At 41.1% G+C, this 25,105-nt stretch overlaps 1 protein-coding gene across 6 annotated transcripts in view; it reads left to right on the forward strand.

The window, feature by feature from the left end:
- osbpl8 (oxysterol binding protein-like 8) overlaps positions 1–25,105 on the forward strand; it is a 103,406-nt gene that overhangs the window by 71,923 nt on the left and 6,378 nt on the right. For 4 of the 6 annotated variants that reach the window (XM_044107643.1, XM_044107646.1, XM_044107644.1 and 1 more), the window contains 18 exons: positions 1,561–1,737; positions 14,406–14,479; positions 15,798–15,878; positions 16,113–16,214; positions 16,306–16,509; positions 17,921–18,005; positions 19,632–19,797; positions 20,006–20,231; positions 20,583–20,767; positions 20,873–20,954; positions 21,050–21,148; positions 21,499–21,595; positions 21,675–21,773; positions 21,855–21,952; positions 22,558–22,647; positions 23,246–23,382; positions 23,548–23,733; positions 24,637–24,790. In XM_044107643.1, coding sequence (XP_043963578.1) covers positions 1,561–1,737; positions 14,406–14,479; positions 15,798–15,878; positions 16,113–16,214; positions 16,306–16,509; positions 17,921–18,005; positions 19,632–19,797; positions 20,006–20,231; positions 20,583–20,767; positions 20,873–20,954; positions 21,050–21,148; positions 21,499–21,595; positions 21,675–21,773; positions 21,855–21,952; positions 22,558–22,647; positions 23,246–23,382; positions 23,548–23,733; positions 24,637–24,790 — 2,342 coding nt within the window. Of the gene's footprint in view, positions 1–1,560; positions 1,738–7,793; positions 8,590–14,405; positions 14,480–15,797; positions 15,879–16,112; positions 16,215–16,305; positions 16,510–17,920; positions 18,006–19,631; positions 19,798–20,005; positions 20,232–20,582; positions 20,768–20,872; positions 20,955–21,049; positions 21,149–21,498; positions 21,596–21,674; positions 21,774–21,854; positions 21,953–22,557; positions 22,648–23,245; positions 23,383–23,547; positions 23,734–24,636; positions 24,791–25,105 lie in introns of those variants that run through there. The other 2 variants (XM_044107645.1, XM_044107648.1) reach the window with 2 other exon arrangements.

The raw sequence follows: 25,105 nt of genomic DNA on the forward strand, positions 1-25,105 counted from the left end.
GGCAACCATTCAGCTTTGCATTACGTCTGGTGGGACTGAAGAGCTTTGAGATGAGCTTTGAGGCAGGAAACTGCACAGAAGCTGCAGTTTCCAGGCAGCCCTCCCCAGAGACTCCCCCACTAAGCTCCTTCAGACTAGTCAGCAGCAATTAGCAAACACCTGGTAGAACTGGGGATCTGCTGCGCTCATTTTAGAAACTACTTCTCAGTGAAACGCTGGTAAAAACATTGCTAAAAGGTTAATGGAGGAGCCATGTAGTGATGATTTCCTGAAGATTTAGTTTCAAAAAGAGCAGGAGTTTTTAAAGAGACAAAGACACAATTTCAAGGTGTTAAATTATAAAGTAAAGTTTCCTTTAAGTCAGATTTGATACATATAATTATAGTTAACATAGGTACTTAATAAAATAAATATGAAATGGCACTATGTTGCTGGAAAACACATAATACTGCCCTTTTAACTACTCTGTCACAGTGCTTTTGAAACAACTTTTATAACAGTTCAATTCTGTCTTCCATAGGAAGAATGAGGTATACTTGTGAATAGATTTACGTTTAACTAAAAATTCTGGTTCAGTTTGGATAATCCGGGTTATCAGTGTGATAAAAACATTCCTTCGGTATTCAGTGGAACACTGATTCAGTCAGAGAAATGCGCATTTGTCTTTAGATATTTTATTCTACAATGATAAAATATCCTCAGAGATCAGGCTAGAAAGAGAAGAAGAGAAGGAAGAAAAGGGAAGAAGTGAAACTTAACACAAACAATCCTCTGTAATATCTTCTTCAATCACGTACACGACATCTCCCATCCAGCTCCCTCCTGCAGGACGTTTCTCTCAGTACCTCTGTCCCTAAATCAAACCTGGTGGAAAGGAGAAGAAAAACACCTCTGAAACCTTTATCAGTTCAGTCTTCCCAGTAAATAAGCCAAAGTTTCTCTTTTCTCATTACATCAGCTAACACTGATATAAAATGGTTGTGGAGCTTGGTCTTGCATGCTTGGAGCCTTCAAAGTGATTTGTTTCTAATACATTTTTTATTTTAGAAGAAAATTGTATAATTAGAAATTAGAAAAGGTTTGCAAGCTCAAAAAAAGAACAACAATCTGTGGCGTTCAGATCTAGCTTCAAGCATCTATTTGATTAATTGAGCTCTTAACCCACGACACTAATACACGAGCAATCTGCATCTGTTTTAATATTCATCATCTGCCAGACACCTTAATCTGGCAGTTCAACACTATTGCAGGTGCTCACCGTAAAATGGTTTCCCTTTTCCTAAGCAATAACATGCATGCTAGTTCCATTAGCCTGAGGTAAACATGGTGCAGTGATAAGGGACAGGCTCATATATGCAGCTTATCAACTCCTATGAAACATATTTTCCAGTCATAAGGCGTAGATAAAACCGAATGTTATGTAAGTTATCAAAAAGGGGTTATGAAACGGGAGGGACGCACCGAACTGGTGCTCCACGAGAGGGCCCTTTGTGGATCCTCTCTGAAGCAAGAGATGGCCTAATCTCCTGTTTTCATCTCATTTTCTGTGTCCACCTGTAGGTGCTCTAACGTCCAGCGATGACCCCATCTTTCTGACCCCAGGCAGGATGAGCCAACGCCAGGCGAAGGAGCGTGACAAGGAGAAGGAGAAAGAGAAGGAGGCGGGCCTTCAAACGCCCACCAGGGAGCACATAGCCACGCCCTCTAACCTCAGCCCTGGGGTCAGCTACACCCACAGTAAGACCCACTGTTTGCTCTGCAGTTGTGCAAAACATGGAGGTTCATTCACTTTTTTTCTGTTGTAAAGAATACACACTATATTCACATTATTGCTCCGTGGCAAACTACGCTTCATCCCTTTGGTTCAGTCGAACCGCCTTGTTTGAGTGTGGGATGCACACTTTAACACTCCAGGCCCGACTCTGCCGACTTTGTTGTAGCTTTTGTCGACCTTAACCTGGGTAGGAAAATAATGTTCATGCTTGAACCTGGTTTTTTAAAAGCCATCTTTGGTCTCGAAATTGCAGTGCCTTGCTAAAGTCATCATTTACCTATTAAATGTAAAAATGTTCAGAGAGTATGAATACTTTTGTATACACATAAAGTTTTTTTTTTTTTTTAACATAAGGTAGCATTAAATAATTTAGCGCTTACTGCTGAGCTCTGTTTGTGTCAGTTTGTTTACAATTGTTGTAGAAACCTTCATTCTGAAGCTCGTATCTCAAATATTGATTATGTATTTATTAATAGAATAGAAAGTTAATAGCTACAGCAAGTTGAAGATAAATTGAAGCACAATGTAGAAATAAAAATAAGACTGTAGAGTAAATGCAAATAAGGACAAGCTGTATAGGCTACATGGGCAGCAGCATAAAACTGCTCAACTTCTGCAGCCTTCCTCCTGATTAAAGCAGTAAACATTTATCATTTGTAGATTAATCAGATTAGCTGTCTTAGTCTGGATTGAGCAGCAGCAGCAGCGTGGCCCACAGAGTACGCCTGAGCTACGGAGTTTATGAGGTGATAAAAACCTTGTCTTTTCCTCACTGTGTGTTCAGCGCTTGCATGCAGGAATTTAGTTTTTCTTAATCTTGCTTCTTTTTTCTTCTTTTTTTTCTTACGTTTGTTGTTTTACTTTGAGGATCATATTGAAATCAATTCAAAGCAATGAAGATCTAACAATCTGGGTGCATAATCACAGTCATCAGTTAAAAGCCTGTAGGAATGAGTTCATTTAAGGCCTTTTAAGTAGGATGGAGCTAATTTTAGCGCCTTATCCATTAGCACTGATGCTACCCTAAAAAGTACAAATGTATCTCTTTTCATTAGATTAATGTTGTTCTGTATTTTTTCCCACACCAGATAAAAGTCTAGCTGTGGAACAAAATAGAGTAGATTTCACTGAAGTCTTACGTAACCACTCATTCATCTCATTGCAGTGTCAGTGCGCCCTCTTGTGGCTTTCTAAAGAATACGCGTTCAAGATTCATTCAGGTCTTCTTGATGAAATTGGAGTTTCTGTTAATCCCTGATAGGATTATGGATTGAAGAGCTTCCTGAGGGTGGTTGCTCGGTTACCTTAAAGCTACATTACAGTGCATCATCTTGACAAAACTCCATTGATTTCTCTTTCTTTTGATCAGTTCTTCATTGTCTTAGTAATTAAGTCTCTCCTGATAATGGAGGCGGGAAAGAATGGTTGTCCAATTTAGTGATTCCATGTTGATTAGGTTTTAGGAGGTATAAAATAACGTCATAATGTTAGAGCTTAATTTCATTTGTTAGTGGCTTTAGAAAACATATGTATGTTTAAAGGTGTGATCATACCACAAGAGGGAGCTACTATGACACAAATCTAAATCTGCATTCAGTCACCTTGAATTTTTTATTCATTTATATTTTTAAGTTACTGACCCAAAATAGTGCATAATTCAGAATTGGAAGAGAAATTCCCCTTAGTCTAACATCAAACATTTTGAAACATTCTCAACATTCTTCTATGAGAAGAGGAAATGGACCAAAGTAATATCTGTGTTGTGAAGTTATTATTTTAAAACCATATAGATTGAAGTTTCTGGTTTCAACTTGGCAAGCGTAACTTCGATGTCCAGCGTATTGTTATCAGTTATGATCCAGATTTTTTAAAAATCTTGAATATTTTCCTAAGGATGCACCTTAATATTCTGCAGCATCATCCAAACTGCCTTGGTTTGTTTTCACAATGACTCGCGAAAACCTCCTCTGACCCTCAACTCCTTCAGGACCAAAATAGGTATCCATGGCAACAGATTTTCAGCCCAAACAATACTGATGTCAGAGCCACTAATGGCACTGGTCTTGATCTGTCGGAGAAAAATCAAAGCTGCGGTCCAGAACAACCGTCTCGATCACAGCTTGAGTTAAAAAATAATTTTAAAAAATTTTTCATTTTCCTCTCGCTCCGACCCCCACAATCCTTTAGTTTGTCCGTACAGCGAGACGCATCGCGGTGATGTAAGATTACTCAAATCCAGCCGGAGCTGTGAGGGAACATTCACAGCTGAGGTGTGAAGATGAGTGGTTGTTTCAGCAGAGTCAAGTACAAGTATGAAGGTTTAGCATATTAAATACACAGAGTCATCTCCAGACATCGAAGCTCCACTTATTCTCATATTTATATGCATTTCTTCCATATTTCATCTTGTTTGCGTTTGTAAAAATCCCTCCGCGACTCTTTCTCACCAAGATCTCTGACTTCTGGAATCCTCTCCGAAGAATCATGCATTAATGTCAGTGTTTAAATATTTAAAGATGCTGCTGCTTTCTTGGTGCGTCGGCTTCGTCTCAGTGATTTCCTATCGCACATGCACAGAAACGACGTTGCCTCTGCTTTATGACTCAGTGAGGAGCCGTTTTGACGAGACGTCTTCAGCCGTGGGCGCCGACTCTTGAGGATCAGCAGTCTGGAGTCGGAAAACAATCGACTCCAGGTCTTACGCACTTATTGCACCTTGAACGTTTTGTCATTTCCTCACCTTACAGCCACAAGCCATAGAAGGTTTAATCTGGATTTGATGTGGGACGACAATCTGAAAAGTGTGGCGTTGGGTTGATTAAGTACTTTGCGGGGGCAGCTTTCACTGCAGAGACTTCTCATTAGATTTACAGCCTTTGACTGGATCATTTTGACGCATGAATGTGAACTGATGTAAACCATTCAGTTCCAGTTCAGTTCAATAATACTGTATTTCTACCAAAACAAAACAAAACGTAACTTCTAACATCCAAGTATCTTTGAGGAGAAAGAAAAAGAGAGACGAGAAAAAACCAAACTAGCAAGAAAATGAAAATTAGAGTAAGCTTTAGTGTAGTAATCCAGGGCAATTTTGTTTGCTGAAAGGTAATAATCCGTTTTATTCATGGTTTCGATTGTAAGTGATTTTGATTCCTTTTTAATTTTATTTTTTTTATGGTTTAAGGTTGTTAAACATTATTGTTTTGATCTTTAAAATAATCTTCCAGTTCCACTGTCAAGTGTTCTTTACAAAATTCAGGTTTATTAGTCTTTGAGATGTTCAACTTATTTCTTGTAAATTGGGTCAAAATGACGATTTCATCATTCATCGCAATAATTACCGGGACAATTTATCATCCGTCAAAATTTCTGACAGGCCTAGTCGTAATGTGGGAAAAAAACGCAGAAAAGTTTCGCGCGTTTCCATTTGAAAGAAAACGTAACGGAGGGAGACGAAAAGCGAAGGGAACAGGCGGGGTCAGTTTGGATTTAGGATCAGCTGCGGGGATTAGGCGCTGTCAGACCGGGTCAGCTACACGGAGGGGGCGGCTCTGATCTGCAGCCTCCCTGTCTTCCTCCGGCGGGCCACCCGAACGCTGACCGGGTCAGGAAGACATGATGGACGACATCTCCGTCCGGCTTTGTGAGCACCGCTCGGACAGCTGGAGCACTCGGAGTGACCATAGCGTGACATGGGAGGTTAAGCTGCTGTCTGCTCCTCAGCTTTGGACTCTTTTGAGTTTCTCTTGATTGTTAGCCAGAAGAAAACCGAGGTATAGTATGGTAGAGTAGTACTTGTTTTTTGTGTTGGCGTCGTGGTTTTATACCTTCTATTTTCCTGGAAATGGCTGATTTAAGGACAGAAGAAAGATGAAAGGAACATTAAAACCAGATTTTAAAGTTAGTAATGTTGCTGCATTGACTCAAAGACAGTAGACGGGGTCGATAGATCAATGATTTAAATAGCCTTTTTTTTTCCAGAGGTAATCCCAGGCTTACCTGGTGTCTCCTTTAAGGCTTTGGTTGTGTTTTCTGCGTGTGACAGACTGACTCTGATGTACATGTCACTGTTGCTGCTAAAATCCTCAAACCTGAATTTCATTATATTTTCTTCAGTTAGACGGGCACCCAGTTTGGAAAAAAATGACCCAAATGCCGACTAATTTTAGGCGCAGCAGCGATGGACGCCTCCTCTCCTCGCAGGTTAATTAGCTGTGGGAAATGATTCACTCGTTCCCAACATCCAATTACCTGTTTTAATTAAAGCATGTTTGAGTCAGACGGCCATTGCTGTGCGTTTCTCAGGCGCCGAACAGCCGGTTGCCACGGCCACAGAAGTTTTAGAGGGGATTACGCTTGTTTATACTCCTACAGTCTGTCTCTGATGAACAGTCTCCGCAGACGGAGACTTGACAAAAGGCCAGTGGGACGCTCGGAGCTTTTAGATGGGTTGAAGTCACAACAATAAACAGGGCAGGTCAGCTGATTGGAAAGAAGATGGCGGCGTTGTAGATGTTCTTCCTCACAGATCGGGTTTTGAAGATTAGGTTCAAGGCTTTTCTCATCCCAGATAAAGGCAAATAGTTTGTCTTCCTTCTGTCTTTAACAGAGCTTTGTGCTTGTTATTGTGTTGCCCGATGACCCCTGACCTCACAGCAGCTACAGGCCTTTAGGATTACAGAAGGACACACCCCTCATTAGGAACATTTCACTGCTATTTATCAAGATAATAGCGCCACCAACTACATATACAGTAAGATTCTTGTTAATTCTGTGCTTTCTTGGCCGTTTTTAACCCACGTCATCAAAGTCTGGGTAATAATGAATACAACAAAATTAAGTTTCTGAAGAACAAAATCTAAATGAGGGTATAAATCTGTACATTTTTAGAAAGTAGCTCTCTGAAGTCCTAATTAAACTGGATTAACTGTAGAGTTTTTGTTGTTGGGTTTTTTGTTTACAAATTCAACTAAATATCAAATTGTGTCTTTGTGACATTCTGCTAGCTACAGAGTTAGTACTTTGCCATAAAGTCTGTGCAGCTACAGCTAGAAATGCACCGATCCAACATGAACGTCATTGTTGGTCCCGATATTTTAAAAACGTCTAGATTAGGTATCAGTGACAATGTGCCCGATCCATAAGAGCAGATCTATCCAGTCTAATTCTATGCTCTCTGCTTTGAGCCACATTATACTTTATTATTTATTTTACGTTATATTTAAAAATCCTAATTGCTCTTTCTGAACCATTTGAAAGAAGGTTTGTTGCAGTATATTTGAGGTAGTCAACCTATTGTTTTTACCAGTTTCTGTTTCTTTATTCTTCATTTAACATCATCTGTTAAATGACGACTGACTGACCGAACAAATTTAAGTTGTTTTTATATGTTTGACCATGCTCGTTTAAGGTATTGGTGTATTTAATTATCAAATACATTTGCAATCCAGTACATTTATGTGTGTGTTTAAAAAAAATAAAATAAAATAAAAAATCAAGTCAGATCGGCTCTGTTTTTTGGTATCGGATCGGTATCAGCCGATACTAAAACTCAGATATCGGTATTAGTAGTGGGAGTGAAAAATGCGGATCGGTGCACCCTTAGCTAAAATCCTAACTGAATTTGATTATCTTTTGTGTTTTTTATAGATTCACCTTAGTAATATCAAATTGTCTTAGCAAAATGCTGCTAGCTATAAAATCGGTTTTCTACTATAATGTCTGACGTGTTGATGCAACACAGATTCATCCTCTGAGATGGGCAGCCTTCGTAGAACTTGGTTGATTTATAGGTTGGATATAAAACGCCCAACTAACTAGTAACTAGAAAGAAACGACAAAACAACATCTCATCAGCAGGTTACAAGTAGATCTAGTTCCGTGGAAGGAAAATGAAGAGAAATAGGGGATTGTTTTATGATCATATAGGTATGAATAAAAAAAAAGAAGAAATATCCAGATAAAATTTTTCAGTTTTGAGTCTGGAATTAAATCTGTGAGAGTGGTCGTGGAGCTTTTGATTCTGCCTCATTCTCATCATCCTCTGTCTTCTTCGCTTTGTTTTCCAAAGATAAAAAGCAGGACAGAACGTCACGGATAGGAATCCACGATATCCGTGATATGACAGATTACTATTACAATAAAAAAAATGATGCTCCGCTTTTACAGCCGCCATTGAAGAAAAACAAAAAGAAAACAGGCATCTTAGTTCAATGTTTAGATAAGATGAATCATCTGGGAAAGCAGTGAAGTGTTCCTTTACGTCTAAAGGGGCTGATTAGAAACTCCTGAGGAGAAATGCAGCAGCAGAGGAAGACGAGTCGTGAAACACATCGAGTCAGGATGCGGCTCCCCTCCCATCCGGAGCACAGGGAGTAGGCGGGGTGCGGCTTATTCCTTATTAAGTACTTACAGCCTCTCCCCTCTCATAGCAGGGAGAGAGAGTGTGTGTGTGACAGAGAGGGGGCCAGTCGGCTGCACTGATTCAAAGGCTGTATGTGTTTTTGTGTTGTGCTCCTCCGCCTCATCACTCGCACACTAGAGGGAATTGGATTCCCGATCACCCTCCAATCTTCCGCCCCAGAGCGTTCCCTCCCCCTCGTCCCTTCCCTCGCTCCCCCTTCTGTTTTCCTCCCCCCTGGTGAGGGAGCTCCGTGCCGGCCCCATGATGAAGGAGGAGGGCCTGCTGAACCGCCGGCGGTTTTCCACGTGCGGCGGGACGGCGTCGCTTCGACCGCCGCACCCGGACGGACGCAAACTCATCCGCAACGCCTCCTTCGGGGGCTATAATGAGCTGTCGCCCATCTCGCTTCCAGGTGGGTGTGCTCCCCGGGTCATGGGGCGCCGCAGAGCCTTTTAGTAGTTCAGCTTGTGGTCATGACTGATTTCTACTACAGGATTTACTCTACGGTGGGGAGAGTTTTCTCAGAACGCTATGTTTTACTACAAGTCCAGCAATCCTCCCAGATTTATAATCTACTAATGATGTTTATGAATCTGTAGTAAAGCTGATAATGAGTCCAACAGGGTGAACTCCTCTTTGCCATCTGAAGCAACTATACTGAAAAGTGACATACCTTGCTGCTGATTGGGGGGAAAACTTTGGGAATTGAGGCTTTTTTATCTGTTTTTTTGTCACATCCCTCATATTGCCACTCGTATTGAATTTAAAGTTGTTGTGACTTTAAGTAGGACGTTGGGAGAATCAGCTTAAATGAGAACTTCTCATCTGTGTCTGTGGAGGAATTGGTCTAGCATCTCTCTCAAGAACTCTTGTAGTTTGTCAACTCTAAGACTTTTCAGTTGTTTTAAGGTTTAATTTACCAATTGTATTTTTTTTTTACTGGGATTTTAACTAAATCAAGTTCATATTTGTACAGTAGTTAAATCTAGCAAACATTGACTCTCGCAGCATGAATATGCTATATATGTTCATTTGAATGTGTTTACCGAATCGGAAAAAAATGGGAACTTCCCATTTTGCTGCATATTCTCTTCATAGTTTTGTATTAGAGTTAAATAAGCTTGTGCAAGCCGGCAATGGACAACTCGTCTTCTTCGGTTGGCTTTTACGTCGGGTTCCAGCCATTCCTCAACGAAAGTGCTGTGTTAATCCTCGCTTTTTTTATTTAGTTTTTTTATAAGTGCATTTAATCCGACGGTAAACGAAGGATTAAATCAGCCTACCATTCATTTGCAAAATGGCTTTCAGCGATCTTTGCTTTTGTCCATCCTGGTGAAAAAAAGCACGGAACCGGAGGCGGACAGCTGGCAACCGCACAGCGCTCCTAAGGAGGGAACGCGTCCCCTGTCCCACCTTTCCCCACGACTATTTTTAACTTTAGTGAAACCCAGTAAAGGCTGACTGTGCACAAACCTTTTTTTGTTGCCACAGACGGATTCAATATGTATGACTCTCCTGCATGACATGGTAACTCTGCTAACTCTTTCCTCTTGTGTTTGCCGTTTTGAGTCTCAGCTCTTAAGGCCGACTCGGTTGCAGGCGTTGAAAGCGTTTGCCATGTCTGCCATGTAGATTTACTCTGGCGACCATTTTGGCCAAAAGCCGGCTTCTTTCCTCCTCTAAAGTACCTCCTCCAGCCATACAAATCTCTCAGACTTTAAGACAGCGTCTCTGAGTCATAGTGTTCCTCCTCCTGCAGCCCCGACTCCATTTATCTTAATTTTTGACATTCAGGTACCAGACGGCAGCGCCAAGAGCCTCTGAAGGAAATAACTGGAGCAGGCAGGTTGGGCTAACCCACTTGTGTGCTTGTTGTTTTAGATTTGTCTTTTGAGCTCCACATCTGGTTGTTTTTTTTTTGCTTTTGTGTTTTACTCCCACATCTCTCCTCATCTGCAGCTCGCAGAAGCTTGTTGGCGTCTGGAAAAATCCCTTGTCTTATATTCTCCTCTCATCCGCTTTACACCTACAGGTTTTCTAAAGGGTTTAGACTGAAATGTCAATTTCACTTTGGTTCTGGGGCGTCATTTCTAAAATGACTTGGCCACATTGTCTAGATGGTTCTTCTCATGATGCCACTTGTTTTCATGAAGTGCACATACAAAACGGCCCCACAGCATGAAGCCGCGACCCCCATACCACAGAGTTAGGATGGAACAAGCATCCTGCATTTTTCACTCCAAATGCAAAAATGCTTATTATGTCCAAACAGTTCCACTTTACTGTCATCAGATATGAAGGTCTGGCTTTTTTTTTTTTAGCTTCCTATTCTTTCTGTTGTTATTCTGTAAACGTCTGGTTTCAGCCGTAGTTGTTGCCCTGCTGTTTTTGTTTTTTAGATTGTCCTGTTTTCATTTACTATCCAGAACCATATGTTGGAGATGTTTGGTGGGAATAGGACATCTTGTTGGACCCGTGGGAAATCGGGCTGAGCTGTATTAATCCTGCTTTGACTATTTACTTGGACATGGATCCAATTATTGGTTAATACCACATGACTTTTGAGTTTTGCTTTTATTTTGGTTTGCAATGTGCCTGTTCGTCACAGTTAGTTGGTGGTACATACAGCATGAACTTAGCCTCACCAAAAATATTAATAGATCAACCCACGCAAAACTGCCACCATGGAAATACAACCTGCTGCACCTTCTCCCATTCAGACATCCATGCCTAAAATATCCCTCCATCTGAAGGAAAATTGATTTTTCTCTTACAAAGAGCCCACGACCATTTTAACGCTTCATTCACTTAATTTCTTTTCTTATTTCTGCACCATATGTTGGAGATGTTTGGTGGGAATAGGACATCTTGTTGGACCAAATCGGGCTGAGCTGTATTAATCCTGCTTTGACTATTTACTTGGACATGGATCCAATTATTGGTTAATACCACATGACTTTTGAGTTTTGCTTTTATTTTGGTTTGCAATGTGCCTTTTCGTAACAGTTAGTTGGTGGTACATACAGCATGAAGTGATGGGCCAGTCTTCTACATCGTTGAATTCAGTTGTTCAACCCCTCCCATGACTACAGGCACATGAAACTCGGCACCTAAAGCATGCAGTTGTGCAAGCAGTTATGAATTTGTCTCTCTCAAGATTTAATTAGACATTTTGTTGAGATTGATGTTCCCAAAAGTCAAAAAATTGTTTTATTTTTCGCTATCTAATTGCAACTTTCAGCTGTGTCAGTATCTACATACCTCCATACCTCAGGTGTGCTGTAGACTCAGCAGACGAGTCTGGTTTTGGTTGTCCAGGGAGACGGCACTTGTGTTTCTGAGCGCATTATATTATGGGGCTATTTTTCATTAGTTGTGATCATTTTCTCCTTCCTACTTTGTTGAACTGTTTGGGGATGCCTCTTTCTGTTCCAAAATGGCTGCCTACTGTCACCAAAAGCAAGTTACCATAACAACGTGAGTGATTGAGTTTGGTGTGGAAGACCAGAGTCTGATCTCAACTTGTTGCAACATTTTTAGGATGAATAGAGCACACACTGAGGAATTCTCGTCCAACATTGTTAGCTGTGTGTCCATTAGAAATTGCAATTACTCTGTAAAGGTTTAAATGAAACTAGAACCACAGGGATCCAAGCACTACCTTGCAGAAAAGGACCTTTCCTACCTGCCGTCTCTCCATCTGTTGACTGGATGGACCATTACCCCTCAAAAATTAGACTTGCTAGAAAATAATGCATATATAATACGTTAACTTTTTTACTAGATTACAAAATACCTCGGTGGAACTGCACTGAATACTTCTGGGGAGAGCAAATTATATTCTACACACGTGTTTTTGTGCTAGAAAGAACGCAGTGCAGAAAGAATAAACATTAAAATGCAACTAGGACGTTTTTGACGACATTTAAAAGGGGCCTAATAACATGCGTGTGTCTGAAATCCTGCATTGATTGATCGAATCCTGCATTTTACGTTTTTGAGGTCTGACTGGCAAATTCCATATTGAACAAAAATTTCTCAATAAGACGCAATTTGAAATTTGTTAAACTCATTGTATTCTGAAAGCAAAGACATGTTTTTTTTTATTAAGTGAATTTGTAGATTATCTGATAAAAACACTGCATGGCGTTTTTGTCCGAACACGTCAGATATGCTGCTTTGGATAGAAAGGACTGTTTATGCTGAAAATATTTGCTGCTGATGCTAAGATGAAAACGCCAATCGCAATGTTGAAGGTCATGCTCCGTTTCTTGTTGATTTGGCATTGATGTGCAGGGAAAAAAAACACAAAGTATTGATTTTGGAGAAAGAGGCCGTGAAGGCCATGTTTCGCTCTCAGACTGGGAGACTCTGCCCTTAGGAAATCCTTGCAGCAGCTGTCATTCTTCCTCAGCTGGAGTATTTCCCAGAGGTTAGAGGAATTGGTCAAATGGAAAATAAAAACCAGGAAATGTGTTTTCATTGACTTACTAGTTTTTAATTGGTATGAGATTTCCTCATACTTCCTCAATTCAGTATCACTTAGCCTTTGATACCGAGCCAAGGTGACATTTTTAATTCCTAGAAAGATCCAAAAGGTCAGGAGAGTAGTTCTGGTGGGCTAATTAGTTTAAAATTTCATATCGAAGATGCTGTCTGAGAAAATCTAACCTAATAAAACTATTAAAAGTTTATAACCAGTTAAAAAGCAATAAAGTCTTCATGTTATGTGTTGCCGTGGAAGCATAATGTGGTTAACAGTGAAGGTTGCATCTTTAGGCGTCTCAGGTTGAATTTGGTTATTGGATTACATGTAATATTTTTGTTTGCTAGTTAAAACATAAAGTCAGTTTAGCCCAAATTTAATAGCATAATCATAATCAAAGTTGTACTGTAACATAGTATTTAATAACAAGCATTTATTTATTTTTTCAGGTCTTTGGTAGATTTTGGTCAAAAGATTTTGACACTAAAACTTGTTTAAAAAGTATTGAAAACTGTACATTTTCTATCAAAATCTGTCATATTCCTCGTAAATAATGAAGAGACAGAACTGATCTGAACTAAAGTTTTATGAATATGAGGACTTTATCCTTATTGTTAAGAAAATCTAAGGAGAGAATGTTTGAGGTTAATAGAAGTTCCTGGTAAGAGAATTGCCAAAAAACGTTCACCATTTTTGCGTGCACTTTAGAAAAATGCTTTAGAGCATTTTTACTTTAGCTTCTTTTGTCAAAGTTCTTGCTTCGGCTTTCTACTAGGAGTGCACTGATTCCGATTTTGGCCAATACCAATAATAAAAAAATGAAAAAATAAAAAACACTGTTGCCAAAGTCTCATAACTCATAACACAGAAAAACGTCGCTGGATTTGTTACTTTTTCGAAAAAATAAAAAATTCTCAAGCGGGTAAGAATTGGTCAATATCCAATCACCTGAAATTAAGAAAATCTGTGCCGATTGATCGGTGCATCCACCCATATTTTCTGCCTGTTCAACTGCAAACCACATCCAAATCATTAACCTTCCACTGCTGTCTTCAACAGTTCGAAGTATTTCTGCTGATTTATGATTTATTTGTACTTTCAACGTTTGCTTCAGTGTTCTTTTAATCAAGTCACTGTTAGTTTTCAAGACAGTAAAAATCAATGACCGAATGTTTAACCTCCTAATTGAGGCCAGGGAGTCGACCTGCTGATTACACTTCAGGGTAAATTGTCTAATTCAGACAACATATTGGTGCATCGGCCTTCAACCAAGACGGCATCTTTCCCCACAGCATCTGGTGACTTTACTGAAAACGAATGTATTCTCCAGTGATTTGTCTCTTGAATCATTTTCTGCACATCACTCCTCCTCTGGGCTCTGTTCCATATAACAAACTTGACATTTGAAAATGAGCCTCTGCAGGGCTTCCTCTGTGCTCCCAGCAGAGTCCCGGAGTTACGGGAAAGAAACTATGAAATATTTACAGGCCCAGGCGTCCCCCGTCGCCGGCCGCTGCTCTCAGCTGGAGGGCCGTTGTTCAGGTTTGGGAATTGATTAGAAACTCACTAACTGGAATGAGAATTCGCCGAAGTGAAAGTCAAGTTTCCCTCAGGACACGGTTTCTGCCGACGCTGTTTGGCATTTCTAGAAACGCAACATCAGTCCGAGTCTTCCGATGAATTTTGACAAGTTGCAGAAAAGTGAGCGCTGACATTTTCTTTGTTCTTTACTTTCTTTTCAGGTTTCGAGAGAGTAAAGGAGGACCTTCTTCCTCTGCCGTTGAAAGAGGATTCGAATTCCATATCAAAGAGCAAGGTAAGAAGACAAAAACTCACGTCATGAGCCGTGGTGGCTCATAACGCTAAACTGTGCTCTTTACTGTTTTCGTTGTAATGGGAATCATTAAATGTGAGGAAGGATTGCTTTGTTGTTTCTCTATTTCGCTTTCCGGTCTTGCATCAGCAGCATTAAACCCAGCTGAGATGACTCATGCATCACACACCGACACCGTTGAGCAGCTCTAGTTCGTCTGCTTTTACGTGCAGAATGAAATATTTACCAATGTTCAGATAAAACGTGGCTGTCTGTCAATAATAATAATAATAATGACTCCTTTTAAATCCAGCGCACTAACAACTGTGTATTGTTAATACAGGCATGTCACTGGGCTTCATTCACTGCAGAAACACAAAAGTCTGGTTTCTAGAACAAATACATTTGAAGTAACACCAAAATAACTTGCCAGTAATTTTTCAGCAAGACGTAGGAGCTTGTTTCAAGTGAATATTCATTAAAAAAAAGTATTAGATTATTTCGCTTATTACGTGAGGAAAATGTCTTTTGGAATTATTGATTTAAAAAAAAGCTCCTGTAATTTACTGCAAAGTTACTTGTAAGTTAGTTTTGTTTTATTTCAAGTGCACAGAGATATTTGCACTAGAAACTAGAATTAATATTCTCTAAAAGATTTTGTTGTTCTTGCAATGTTGTGATTTCAAAATCCAGTAAAGATTTTGGTGAAGTTCACCCAAACATATTTGAAAAGTGTGGCATGTTTTCGTTGCTCGTCTGTGAACATAAATCTTTAAGCTTTGCCTCAGACTCTTTTAAAGACGTAGGTCTGGACTTTGACTGGACCATTTTAAGCCTTTTTCACTGTAGCTCTGGCTGTATATTTAGGCTCATTCAACAGGAAGATAAACTTCTCACTCCAATCTCATGTCTGAAATGGGATTTAAACCGCACTTTATTTGAGGTTGCCAGTCATTTTACACAGTTTTTACTGTCACATATATTTTGTTTTAAGGATACGTTGAAGATTAGTATAAAGGAGTGGTAATAAAAAAAAAAACAGGAAACATCTTTTAACTCCTTTTCAAACAAGCAGAGCTGCTAAAATGATTCATCTGTTGTTTTTTTCCGTTTGTGTTCATGTATTCTTTTTTATGAATGATTTTGTTCTAAAATCAAGATAGCATTTAGACCTTTATTGTAGGAAAATGTAAAAACGTGCATCCTTTTCAGAACAGCTTACTGAAACCGACCAGTTTTCTATGGAGTTGCAGAAACTGTAGAGAGGCAGATGGGATGTCTTCTTAGATAAACCTGTTGTGTTTTCTTTTTCTTTTCCAAGTCTGAAACCAAGCTGTACAATGGCTCAGAAAAGGATGTGCCAGCGTCTGGCGGAAAGCTCACCAAGAAGGAGTCCCTCAAGGTGAGAACGCTCTAAAGCAGCTTAAGTCCCTCATTTCCGGATCCTAATTCTCAGAGGCTGCCTGTAAAAGTCCGCTTTCATTCAGGGTGTGTCTCGTATAATCAGGGATCGTTTGTTCGTATGTCACATTCGACACTCGTTCTCACGAGTTCAGATTTTGCCACGGTGCAACAATGTGTGAAACAAACGACAAACGCATCAAATGTAACGTGTTTTATCTCTTTTTCTCTGCAGGTGCAGAAGAAGAACTACAGAGAAGAAAAGAAGAGGGCAACCAAGGAGCTGCTTAGCACCATCACAGACCCTTCTGTTATCGTCATGGCCGACTGGCTGAAGGTGGGGCCGCCTCACCTTTTTTTTTTTTTTGTCCCCTCCGTCTTTCCATCGAAGCGGAAAATGCTTCAGGTTGACACGTTTCCGTCTGCAGATCCGAGGCACGCTGAAGAGCTGGACCAAGCTGTGGTGTGTGCTGAAGCCGGGCGTCCTCCTCATATACAAGACTCACAAAAACGGCCAGTGGGTGGGAACGGTGCTGCTGAACGCCTGCGAGCTCATCGAGAGGCCGTCCAAGAAGGACGGCTTCTGCTTCAAGCTCTTTCACCCGCTGGAGCAGTCCATCTGGGCGGTGAAGGTCAGAACACCCAGCAAGAATCTATAACTTCTGGTAGATTCAAACTATTTTATTTCACAGTGTTAAAGGGGCGGTATTGTGTAAAATTGCCTTTTTCGAAGCTTTACGTCTTGTTTTGATATTATTCCCTCATCAGAAACATACATGGCGTGTTGCCTTGATTCTCTCAAGCGTGTTTGAGAAATCCTTTAATCTCCATGGCAACCAGTCAGCTGTGCAAAACGCCGGGGTGGATGTAGTGAACAACGAAGCTTCTGCCTCACTCCCTCACTCAGCTCCTTCAGACTAGCCATCAACAATTAGCAAACACCGGGTGGAGCTGCACATCTGCTGTGCTCATTTACGAGCTACTGCTAAGTGAAATGCTGGTAAAAACGCTGTTAAAGGGTTAACAGAGGAGCCATTCTACAGACAGAGGCCCAATTTCAAGGCGTTAAATTAGGAAGTAAAGTTCCCTTTAAGTCATATTTGATGTATACAGCATTTTGTATAACAACTGAGGTTAACATAGTATCTTGATTGTGTTATAAAATGGCTATATGCGCCTGGAAAACACATAATACTGCCCCTTTAATGATGCTGCTTTAACAATCAGGTTATTATGGAACAGGCCCACAGCATGACACTTCCTCCACCTTACCTCACACTTCTGAGGTGCTTTCTTATATATTCACAATTTTATCCACGCTGAAGCCTTTGTTGCTGACAATTCTAAGAGATGGGAGAAAGTTTTCAAGTGGAAAAACCATAAATAACACGAGAGCAGTTGCTTTTTTTAAAATGCCCTCCTGTTTGTCCACCTCCAGAGGAAAACAAAAGAAAGAAAGAAAGAAAAAAAGAAAGAAAGAAGGAAAGAAAGATGCCTGGTTGGGATTTGAAATCCATAAGTGGATGTTAAGTCGTGATTATGAGAGCATCCTGCTGTAATTTAGGACAGACAAAAGAAAATGTTTTTTTTACAGGAAGCCATTTTCATATTTGGCAGCCCACGCGCCCCGTTTGTTCCTCAGTCCCCAGCTCTCAATGGGGCCACTCCAGCTGTAATTACTTATTCATCACTGACCATAAAAGCTCTCCAGCGGGGTTTTTTTTTGTTTTGTTTTTTTGTCTCGCTCTGAAGAGAGCTGCCCTGCTCCGCTGTTCATTAGCCGCACCACCAAATTTAGCTTCTCCCTCATCCTGCATCTGCCCACTCTGAGCCCACTCATATTTGCATAATTGACACATCCACTGTGGTTTGTGTTTAGGATTGCATTAACTAAACGGTGATATAAATAAAAAGTGTAAACATATTAACTGAAATGAGAATCTGCCAAAGAGTCGGCGCCCGGATCTCAGAAGTGACGTGATCCGCAACGTCAGCCTGAAGCTCTGTAATTGTTTTCAACACGCCGTCCCTTTCTGTCCTCAGGGTCCTAAAGGAGAGGCGGTGGGCTCCATCACGCAGCCGTTACCCAGCAGCCACCTCATCTTCCGCGCCGCATCGGAGTCTGATGGTGAGAGTACGGGTTGTCATTCACACATCAATCTCTGACTCCGCCGCTGAAGTAAACTAACCGACCTGAGCCAATTCTGTCTTCAGTCGCATTAAGAAATGAATCAATCAATCGCACGGTGAATTAAAATGAGCTGAATAATTACCATTCTGAGGATTTCCTATATTTTGTAGAACAATTTTGTTTTCAGCAATTTCGCTGTGGATATTTGTCTTCCAGTGGCAGTTTATAACTAAATGAAAGTTTATTGGAATGTACTAATGTCTGCCACTATCTTTATATTAGTAGAAAAAGCTCCCGAAACTGCAGGATTATTGTTTATAGCAATAATTTAAGGGACAGTTTATCGTCCTGCAAAATTTTGCGCGACAAGCCAAGCATAGAGTAAATTTGTCTATGGCGTAAGTAAATCCACACAATCATTTGCAAAAGTCTTCACACTGCTTTGTTTTGTTTCGTCAGAACCTCAAACTTCAGTGTGTTTAAATGGGACTTTTGTGTGAGTGACTGTGGGGAAATAGATGCTGTGAAAACTTCACAAGATGCAAGAAAATTTATTTTTTCAGACTAAGCTAAATAACAAAAATATATTATTTTTTTTACCTACATTTAATGTTGTTTTAGTGCAGTTTCTCTAGATCAGGGCTCTCAAGCTCCAGACCTCGAGGGCCGCTGTCCTGCAGTTTTTAAATGTGCCACAGGTACAAAACACTGGAATGAAATGGCTTACTCACCTCCTCCTTGTGTAGATCAGTTCTCCAGAACCTTAATGACCTAATTATTCTATCCAGGTGTGGTGCAGCAGAGGCACATCTAAAAGTTGCAGGACTGTGGCCCTCCAGGACTAGAGTTTGACTCTTGTGCTCTAGGGGTTTAGAGAAAACAGGAGGAATTGTAGCATTTCTTACGCTGTTCATGGTGCTGAAACATGGAGAGCCGTTCCGTCTTGCGCCACAGAGTCTCTCTCCGTGGTGCTGGAATGAGTCGAACTGGAACATTATTTCAACCAGTAAGTTTCATTGGGTCTACTTTTTGAACCTTTGAACACTTGCGAGAAAACATTTTAAAGTTGATCATCACCGAACAGATTCCGACCTTTGTTAGTTTTTTACTGATTTAGGTTACTTTTCAAGAAATCTAAATCTATTTGTTGGTTTAGAAACCAACAAATATTTTAATTCTCCTTTTTGATAACATAAAAAGTTTAACTGTCCTTACGTAAAATGCTTAATGGAAAACAATGTCATGAATTTGTCCAAAAAAAGTGAAAAGTTATGCCTTTTCTGCATCACTATTAATCTATAAATACAGTAAGAACTGTACTGTAAGACTTCAGTATTTTATTCTAAAAGATCCTTTGAAAGTTAACACTATGTCCATCGTGGAATTGTATTCATCTGATTCTGAAGAACAACTAATTCCTCTGGTCACACACCTCCATTTTGCATTTGTTAAACCTTTACATTCCACTTATTCCACAATCCTGTATTGAGGAAAACTGTTCCAGGAAGGGACATAAAACATATTTATTCGAGTAACGACAATCCAAAATGAAGGGTTTAATTTTTTTTTGAGTGCACTTTTGTTCCTGACGTGTGGGTGTGTAATTGCGACGGTTTCACTCAGGTCGATGCTGGATGGACGCCTTGGAGCTGGCCCTGAAGTGCTCCAGCCTGCTGAAGAGGACCATAATCCGGGAGGGGAAGGAGGACGTGAGCACAGTGTCCGCCGGTGGAGAGCACTCCATTAACTTCTACAGCCTCCTCAGAGCCCACAATATACACGGCTTCCAGTGAGCGCACACGACCTACACTACTGGGCAGAGAGACGCGTGTAGAATTACAACAAACATCAGCTTTAGTCTGCACTTATGTACTGGCAAAATAGTTTGAAAAGCGTTTATCCTTGACAAGCAGTTTTGAAAGAGTCCAGGGGATCCACTTATTGATTATTGACTTGGCGAATCTGTTTCCCTTCCCACCCGAACCGTCTCGTCTCAGGTTCAACGACGGCGACCACCTAAAAGACCCGGACCTGTACTCGGACAAGTCGGACCGGGAGGGCGAACAGGACCACGAGGAGTCGGACCCGGAGGGCCTGGAGAAGAGCGAGGAGAGCGACAGCGACACGTCAGAGCGCCAGGACGACTCGTACATCGACCTGGACCCCAACGAGCACCTGCAGGAAACCCCGTACATGGAGCAGTCGCACGAAGAGCTGGGGGAGGTACGGCTTTACGTTAAACTTTTGTTATGTCCTCAAAGGATTTCAACCATTTCCATCTCAAGGAAGGGACATCTCTCTGTAGAATCATAAAAAGCTTTATTTTTAATGTTTTTACACAACATGTCAGTCTGTGATTATGGTATCTGCAATTCGCTCTGTCTAAGAGACTTCCAAGTGTGAAAGAACTAACTCTCATTTCCATTCCGAGAGTCTATCAGCGTACAAATGAAACACTTGGTGGAAGTTCAGTGAAACCTTCACATTGACCGGAGACTTAGTGTTGGCACACTACAGTTAGTCGGTTTTGGTTGTGGATGTTTTAGCTAACATCGTCGACTTGCTCTGTTTCAGGCCGGCGAGGCTGCACAGACGGAGACCGTGTCCGAGGAGAATAAGTCTCTGATCTGGACTCTGCTGAAGCAGGTGCGGCCAGGCATGGATCTGTCCAAGGTCGTCCTGCCCACCTTCATCCTGGAGCCGAGGTCCTTCCTGGACAAGCTGTCCGACTACTACTACCACGCAGACTTCCTGTCCGAGTAAGACCTTCCTGCGTTTTCTGTTCAATAAATGCACTGTCAATGGAGAAGATGCGGTTGTTACGACAGCATGGCTCAGGTAGAAGTGGATGTTTCTCGCTCCAGAGCTGCAGTTGAAGAGAATGCCTACAGCCGGATGAAGAAGGTGGTGAAATGGTACATCTCTGGATTTTACAAAAAGCCACAGGTCAGTTTGACTCACTTGACGTTGAGTTTTGTGTATTTTTTCATTTATTATATTTGTTTTGCTCTGCTGAATCATGTTTTTGCTTTCATCCACAGGGGTTGAAGAAGCCGTACAACCCCATCATCGGAGAGACGTACCGGTGCATGTGGCTCCATCAGAAGACCAACAGCAAGACTTTTTACATCGCAGAACAGGTACCACCACCTACAGCCGCAGCTTGCATTCAGTGCTGATGAGAAGTTCACATTGTGATGAATATCACATTTATTGGCTGGTTGAAATGATTCATTTTTTGCTTCCATATAATAGACTTGTCAAGGTCTCAGTCATCTGCAGCCATTATTTTAGGAAGGCGACTATATCTGAAAAACTTTATATCTGTGGGTCGGTCTGAAGTAATTCAATAGATTACATGCAGCAAAGGTTGAAAAGAAATGTTGAATTTGCACGACTCTTTTGTCAGATGCACCATTTTGGGATCTACAGGAAGAAAGTGTATAGCCACATCAAAGTTGCCTTGTGGGTAAAAACCTTCTCTTCCCAGGTGTCTCACCATCCGCCAGTGTCGGCCTTCTACGTCAGCAACAGGAAAGACGGGTTCTGCCTCAGCGGCAGCATCCTCGCCAAGTCCAAGTTCTACGGTACAAACAACCTCAGCCGTCTTACTTCTCACCACATTAACATTCACAGAGCACTGATGAGTTTCCACTCCCACTCCAGGAAACTCCCTGTCAGCCATTTTAGACGGAGAGGCTCGGCTCACCTTCCTCAACCGAGGGGAGGACTACGTTATGAACATGCCCTACGCTCACTGTAAAGGTCAGAGCGCACGCCACAAACCTTTGTCTAACTGCGCATCTGGCTGACCTATATTGACTGGAATATGTTTTTATATGAAAGGCATACTGTACGGAACCATGACCCTGGAGCTGGGAGGCCAGATCACCATTGCGTGTGAGAAAACGGGCTACAGCGCTCAGCTCGAGTTCAAACTGAAGGTACGTTTGCAAGACTCGTGGCGGTTTTCGTAGACTGGGAGATGGTCAGTGTAAAAGGAGCAGAAAGGTTTCTTACACGATGTCTCTGATTGTCTCACTCCTCCGTCAACATTTCCACCTGTCCCACCTCTTTACCCAACCCTATGACCCAACTCCAACCCCGCCATTACCAACTGCTTTACCCTGTCATGAACCAGCGGCAGGTATGTGCAGGACAGGATAGGTGACTTTAGTACAAGCGGTTTTATTCCTATCACTCGTTTCAAAAACAGCGAGTCTGATCTACGTGGTTCAGTAGAAGAAAAAACATTTTGAAAAAAATCTAATTAACTAAAACTGAAGTTAACAGGGCAGTTCAACAGGATTTCTTGTCAGACTATGAGTGTCTTTTCAAGCAGTATCGGTAAATATTTAAAGGAATTTGATTTAAAAGAAAAAAACTACATTCTAAAATGTTCCTTCAAAGTAACGACAGTAAGTCCATTTCTTCACTCTGGTTTTACTGTCCTGTGCTTGTCCTCCATTTTGTGTCCTGTTCTCCCTCGTCCTCGATTCCTCTTGCGTCCCCTTCGCCTCTCGTCCCTCGTCTTGCTGGTCTCTTTTAGCCGTTCCTGGGCAGCAGCGATTGTGTCAATCAGATCTCTGGGAAGATCAAGCTGGGAAAGGAGGTCCTGGCTACTCTAGAGGGACATTGGGTATGACTCCACATATTGTTCTAAATTACACCAAGTATATTTTTTCTTGCTTGTAATATTTGCTTTGTTTTAGTAGCTTGAATGTGTTTTGTTTTTGTTTAGATTTCTGTTGTTTTGTAAAGCTGTAGTTAAAGATTTGATAGGAAGTAATGAACAAATCATATAAAGTTGTTCAGTTATTCTGTCACTATAAAATCCTGGTTTTAAGTAGCTGGTTGGAATAGAAAGTAGCTTCACAAGCTAACTTTGTCAGTATTTTGCTAATGTTGGAAAAAAAAAACACCATAATTTTGCAATGATGTTGTTTTTATTAAATAAGACACAATTAAAATCGCAGGTGAATAAGTTTGTTCACAAGATAAGTTATTAAAAAACATCCTTCTAACACTTCCTGTCGTCCTGTTTGTCGTTTCCCCCAGCAGTAAGATCCGCTTCATGGTCAAATAACTCGTGTGATGTGAAAAAAATGTTACCGAAACCCTTTTTTTTTTTTTTTTTTTTACATTGGTGCATTAAGCAAAATGATTTTTGTAAATCCAATTTGAACATTCATATGGTTAATGGAAACGCAGCCAATGAGTTGATTTTCCTCTCACAGGACAGCGAGATCTTCGTCAACGACAAGAAAACGGGCACGATGGATACTTTCTGGGACCCGACGCCGGAGCTGAGGCAGAACAGGCTGACGCGCTACACCGTCCCACCTGAAGAGCAGGGGGACTTCGAGTCAGAAAGGTGCACTTGGATTCATAAAAATAAGAATTCATCCTCCGTTGTCCTCGGATAATCCTAATCCCTTCCGCCTTAGAGTTCTGCTTTTTAACATTTCCAGACTATTTGAATGAAAGGACAAACTCGAGGAATATCCAAACGGGTTTTAATGTTTTTGTGACCATCCAGACTGTGGCAGCACGTGACTCGAGCGATCAACAACAAGGACCAGACGGAGGCCACCAACGAGAAGTTCATCCTGGAGGAAGCTCAGAGGAAGGCGGCCCGGGAGCGCAAAGCCAAATGCGAGGAGTGGATCCCCGCCCTGTTTGAGCAGGACCCCGTCACCGGAGAGTGGCATTACAGATATGCCGAGTGAGTGGCTCCTCTCTGGTCCCGCACACCAGCCAGAATAAACATCAGATGGGTGCGCCCAGATTCACCTGCGCAAGTCCCAAAAAAAAAAAAAGTCTCTAAACTTTGACTTTTAGCATCTAAGTGTTTTACAGTTATGAATGTAGCTATAAAAAATAGTTAAGAAAAAGGAAAAGACATCAAACCTTAATGGACTTCTCTTTAAAATTATTCCCATTTACTTCTTGTTTATTCTTAGCAAAGCGTAAGGGTGCCACCTTCTGGTGGCTACTGTAACTGCAGAGTTACGATCAAGGGAAGATTGTGTTGTTTTTATTATTATTATTTTATCTGACCTTTAATTTGCATGCCCCTTCTGATTAATGTTTAATGTATTATTTCAACATTTATATTGAACTACATAAACAATATAGGAAAATATCAAAATCAACATTACTAATAAACAAGATTATTTAGTATTTTCACTCTCCCAGGGAGAATTAAGCTTTAATATGCTCTGAAGAATATGTCATGACAAAGGTGTAAACTAATAACACATTTCTGCCATGTTGCAAAAAACACACCTGGGTGTTAACCCGTTCATCCAGCCAAACATACAAATAGTTCTCTCTCTGTAAGGTTGGGTAGAAATAGGGACACTATAGAAGTACGGGAGTCATTTCTGGAAAACACAGAGTTAGTTTTATTCATAATAAGAACCAACAGCATAATAATAAGCCAAGTGAATAAAGCTTATCTGCGTAAAAGTGGACTTCAGCTGTAGACACAATCTTCTAATTTTGCGAATAAATATGGGAAATGGAAGGAATCAAGCCTTGCGGTACTGCAGGTTAGAAACTTAAAGAACAGATTCTGTCCCTCTCCTTTTGCCTTCTCATTTCTCCTGCTTGTGTGTTTCCTCAGCACCAGGCCGTGGGATCCGCTCAACGACCTGATTCAGTTTGAGATAGACGGCTGCATCCAGACCAAGGTCCGACACCGCACCCCTATGGTACGTTCTGGCAGTCTTATTAGTCTGAGTAACCAGGGGCCGCGGAGGGACAATTGCAAGTTCCAGGTATGTTGTCCCGGTGACAAAGCATGCCACCGCCTCATCCGTCTTTCACGCATCAGCCGGCGCACCGCCTCCATTGTCGCTTCATCTCTTTGTGCCACTACCTGCCCGCTGCAGCCATCACAGCCTGGACTCTTGTGTGCCTTTGTTTTTTTTTAAATCCATTATCTAAAACTTTTCCTCTTACACCGGCTGCTCTTGTCATCCTCATTGTTTCCTTGTTGTGTCTGCATGACTCATCAAACACAAACCCTTGAAGGAGCTTAAATTCATTTTGGAAGGCGGAGAAATGTTCAGTGTTTAGTAGCGATTTTCCAG

The sequence above is a fragment of the Gambusia affinis genome, linkage group LG23 (assembly GCF_019740435.1).
Source record: "Gambusia affinis linkage group LG23, SWU_Gaff_1.0, whole genome shotgun sequence".
In the NCBI taxonomy this organism is placed as follows: domain Eukaryota; kingdom Metazoa; phylum Chordata; class Actinopteri; order Cyprinodontiformes; family Poeciliidae; genus Gambusia; species Gambusia affinis.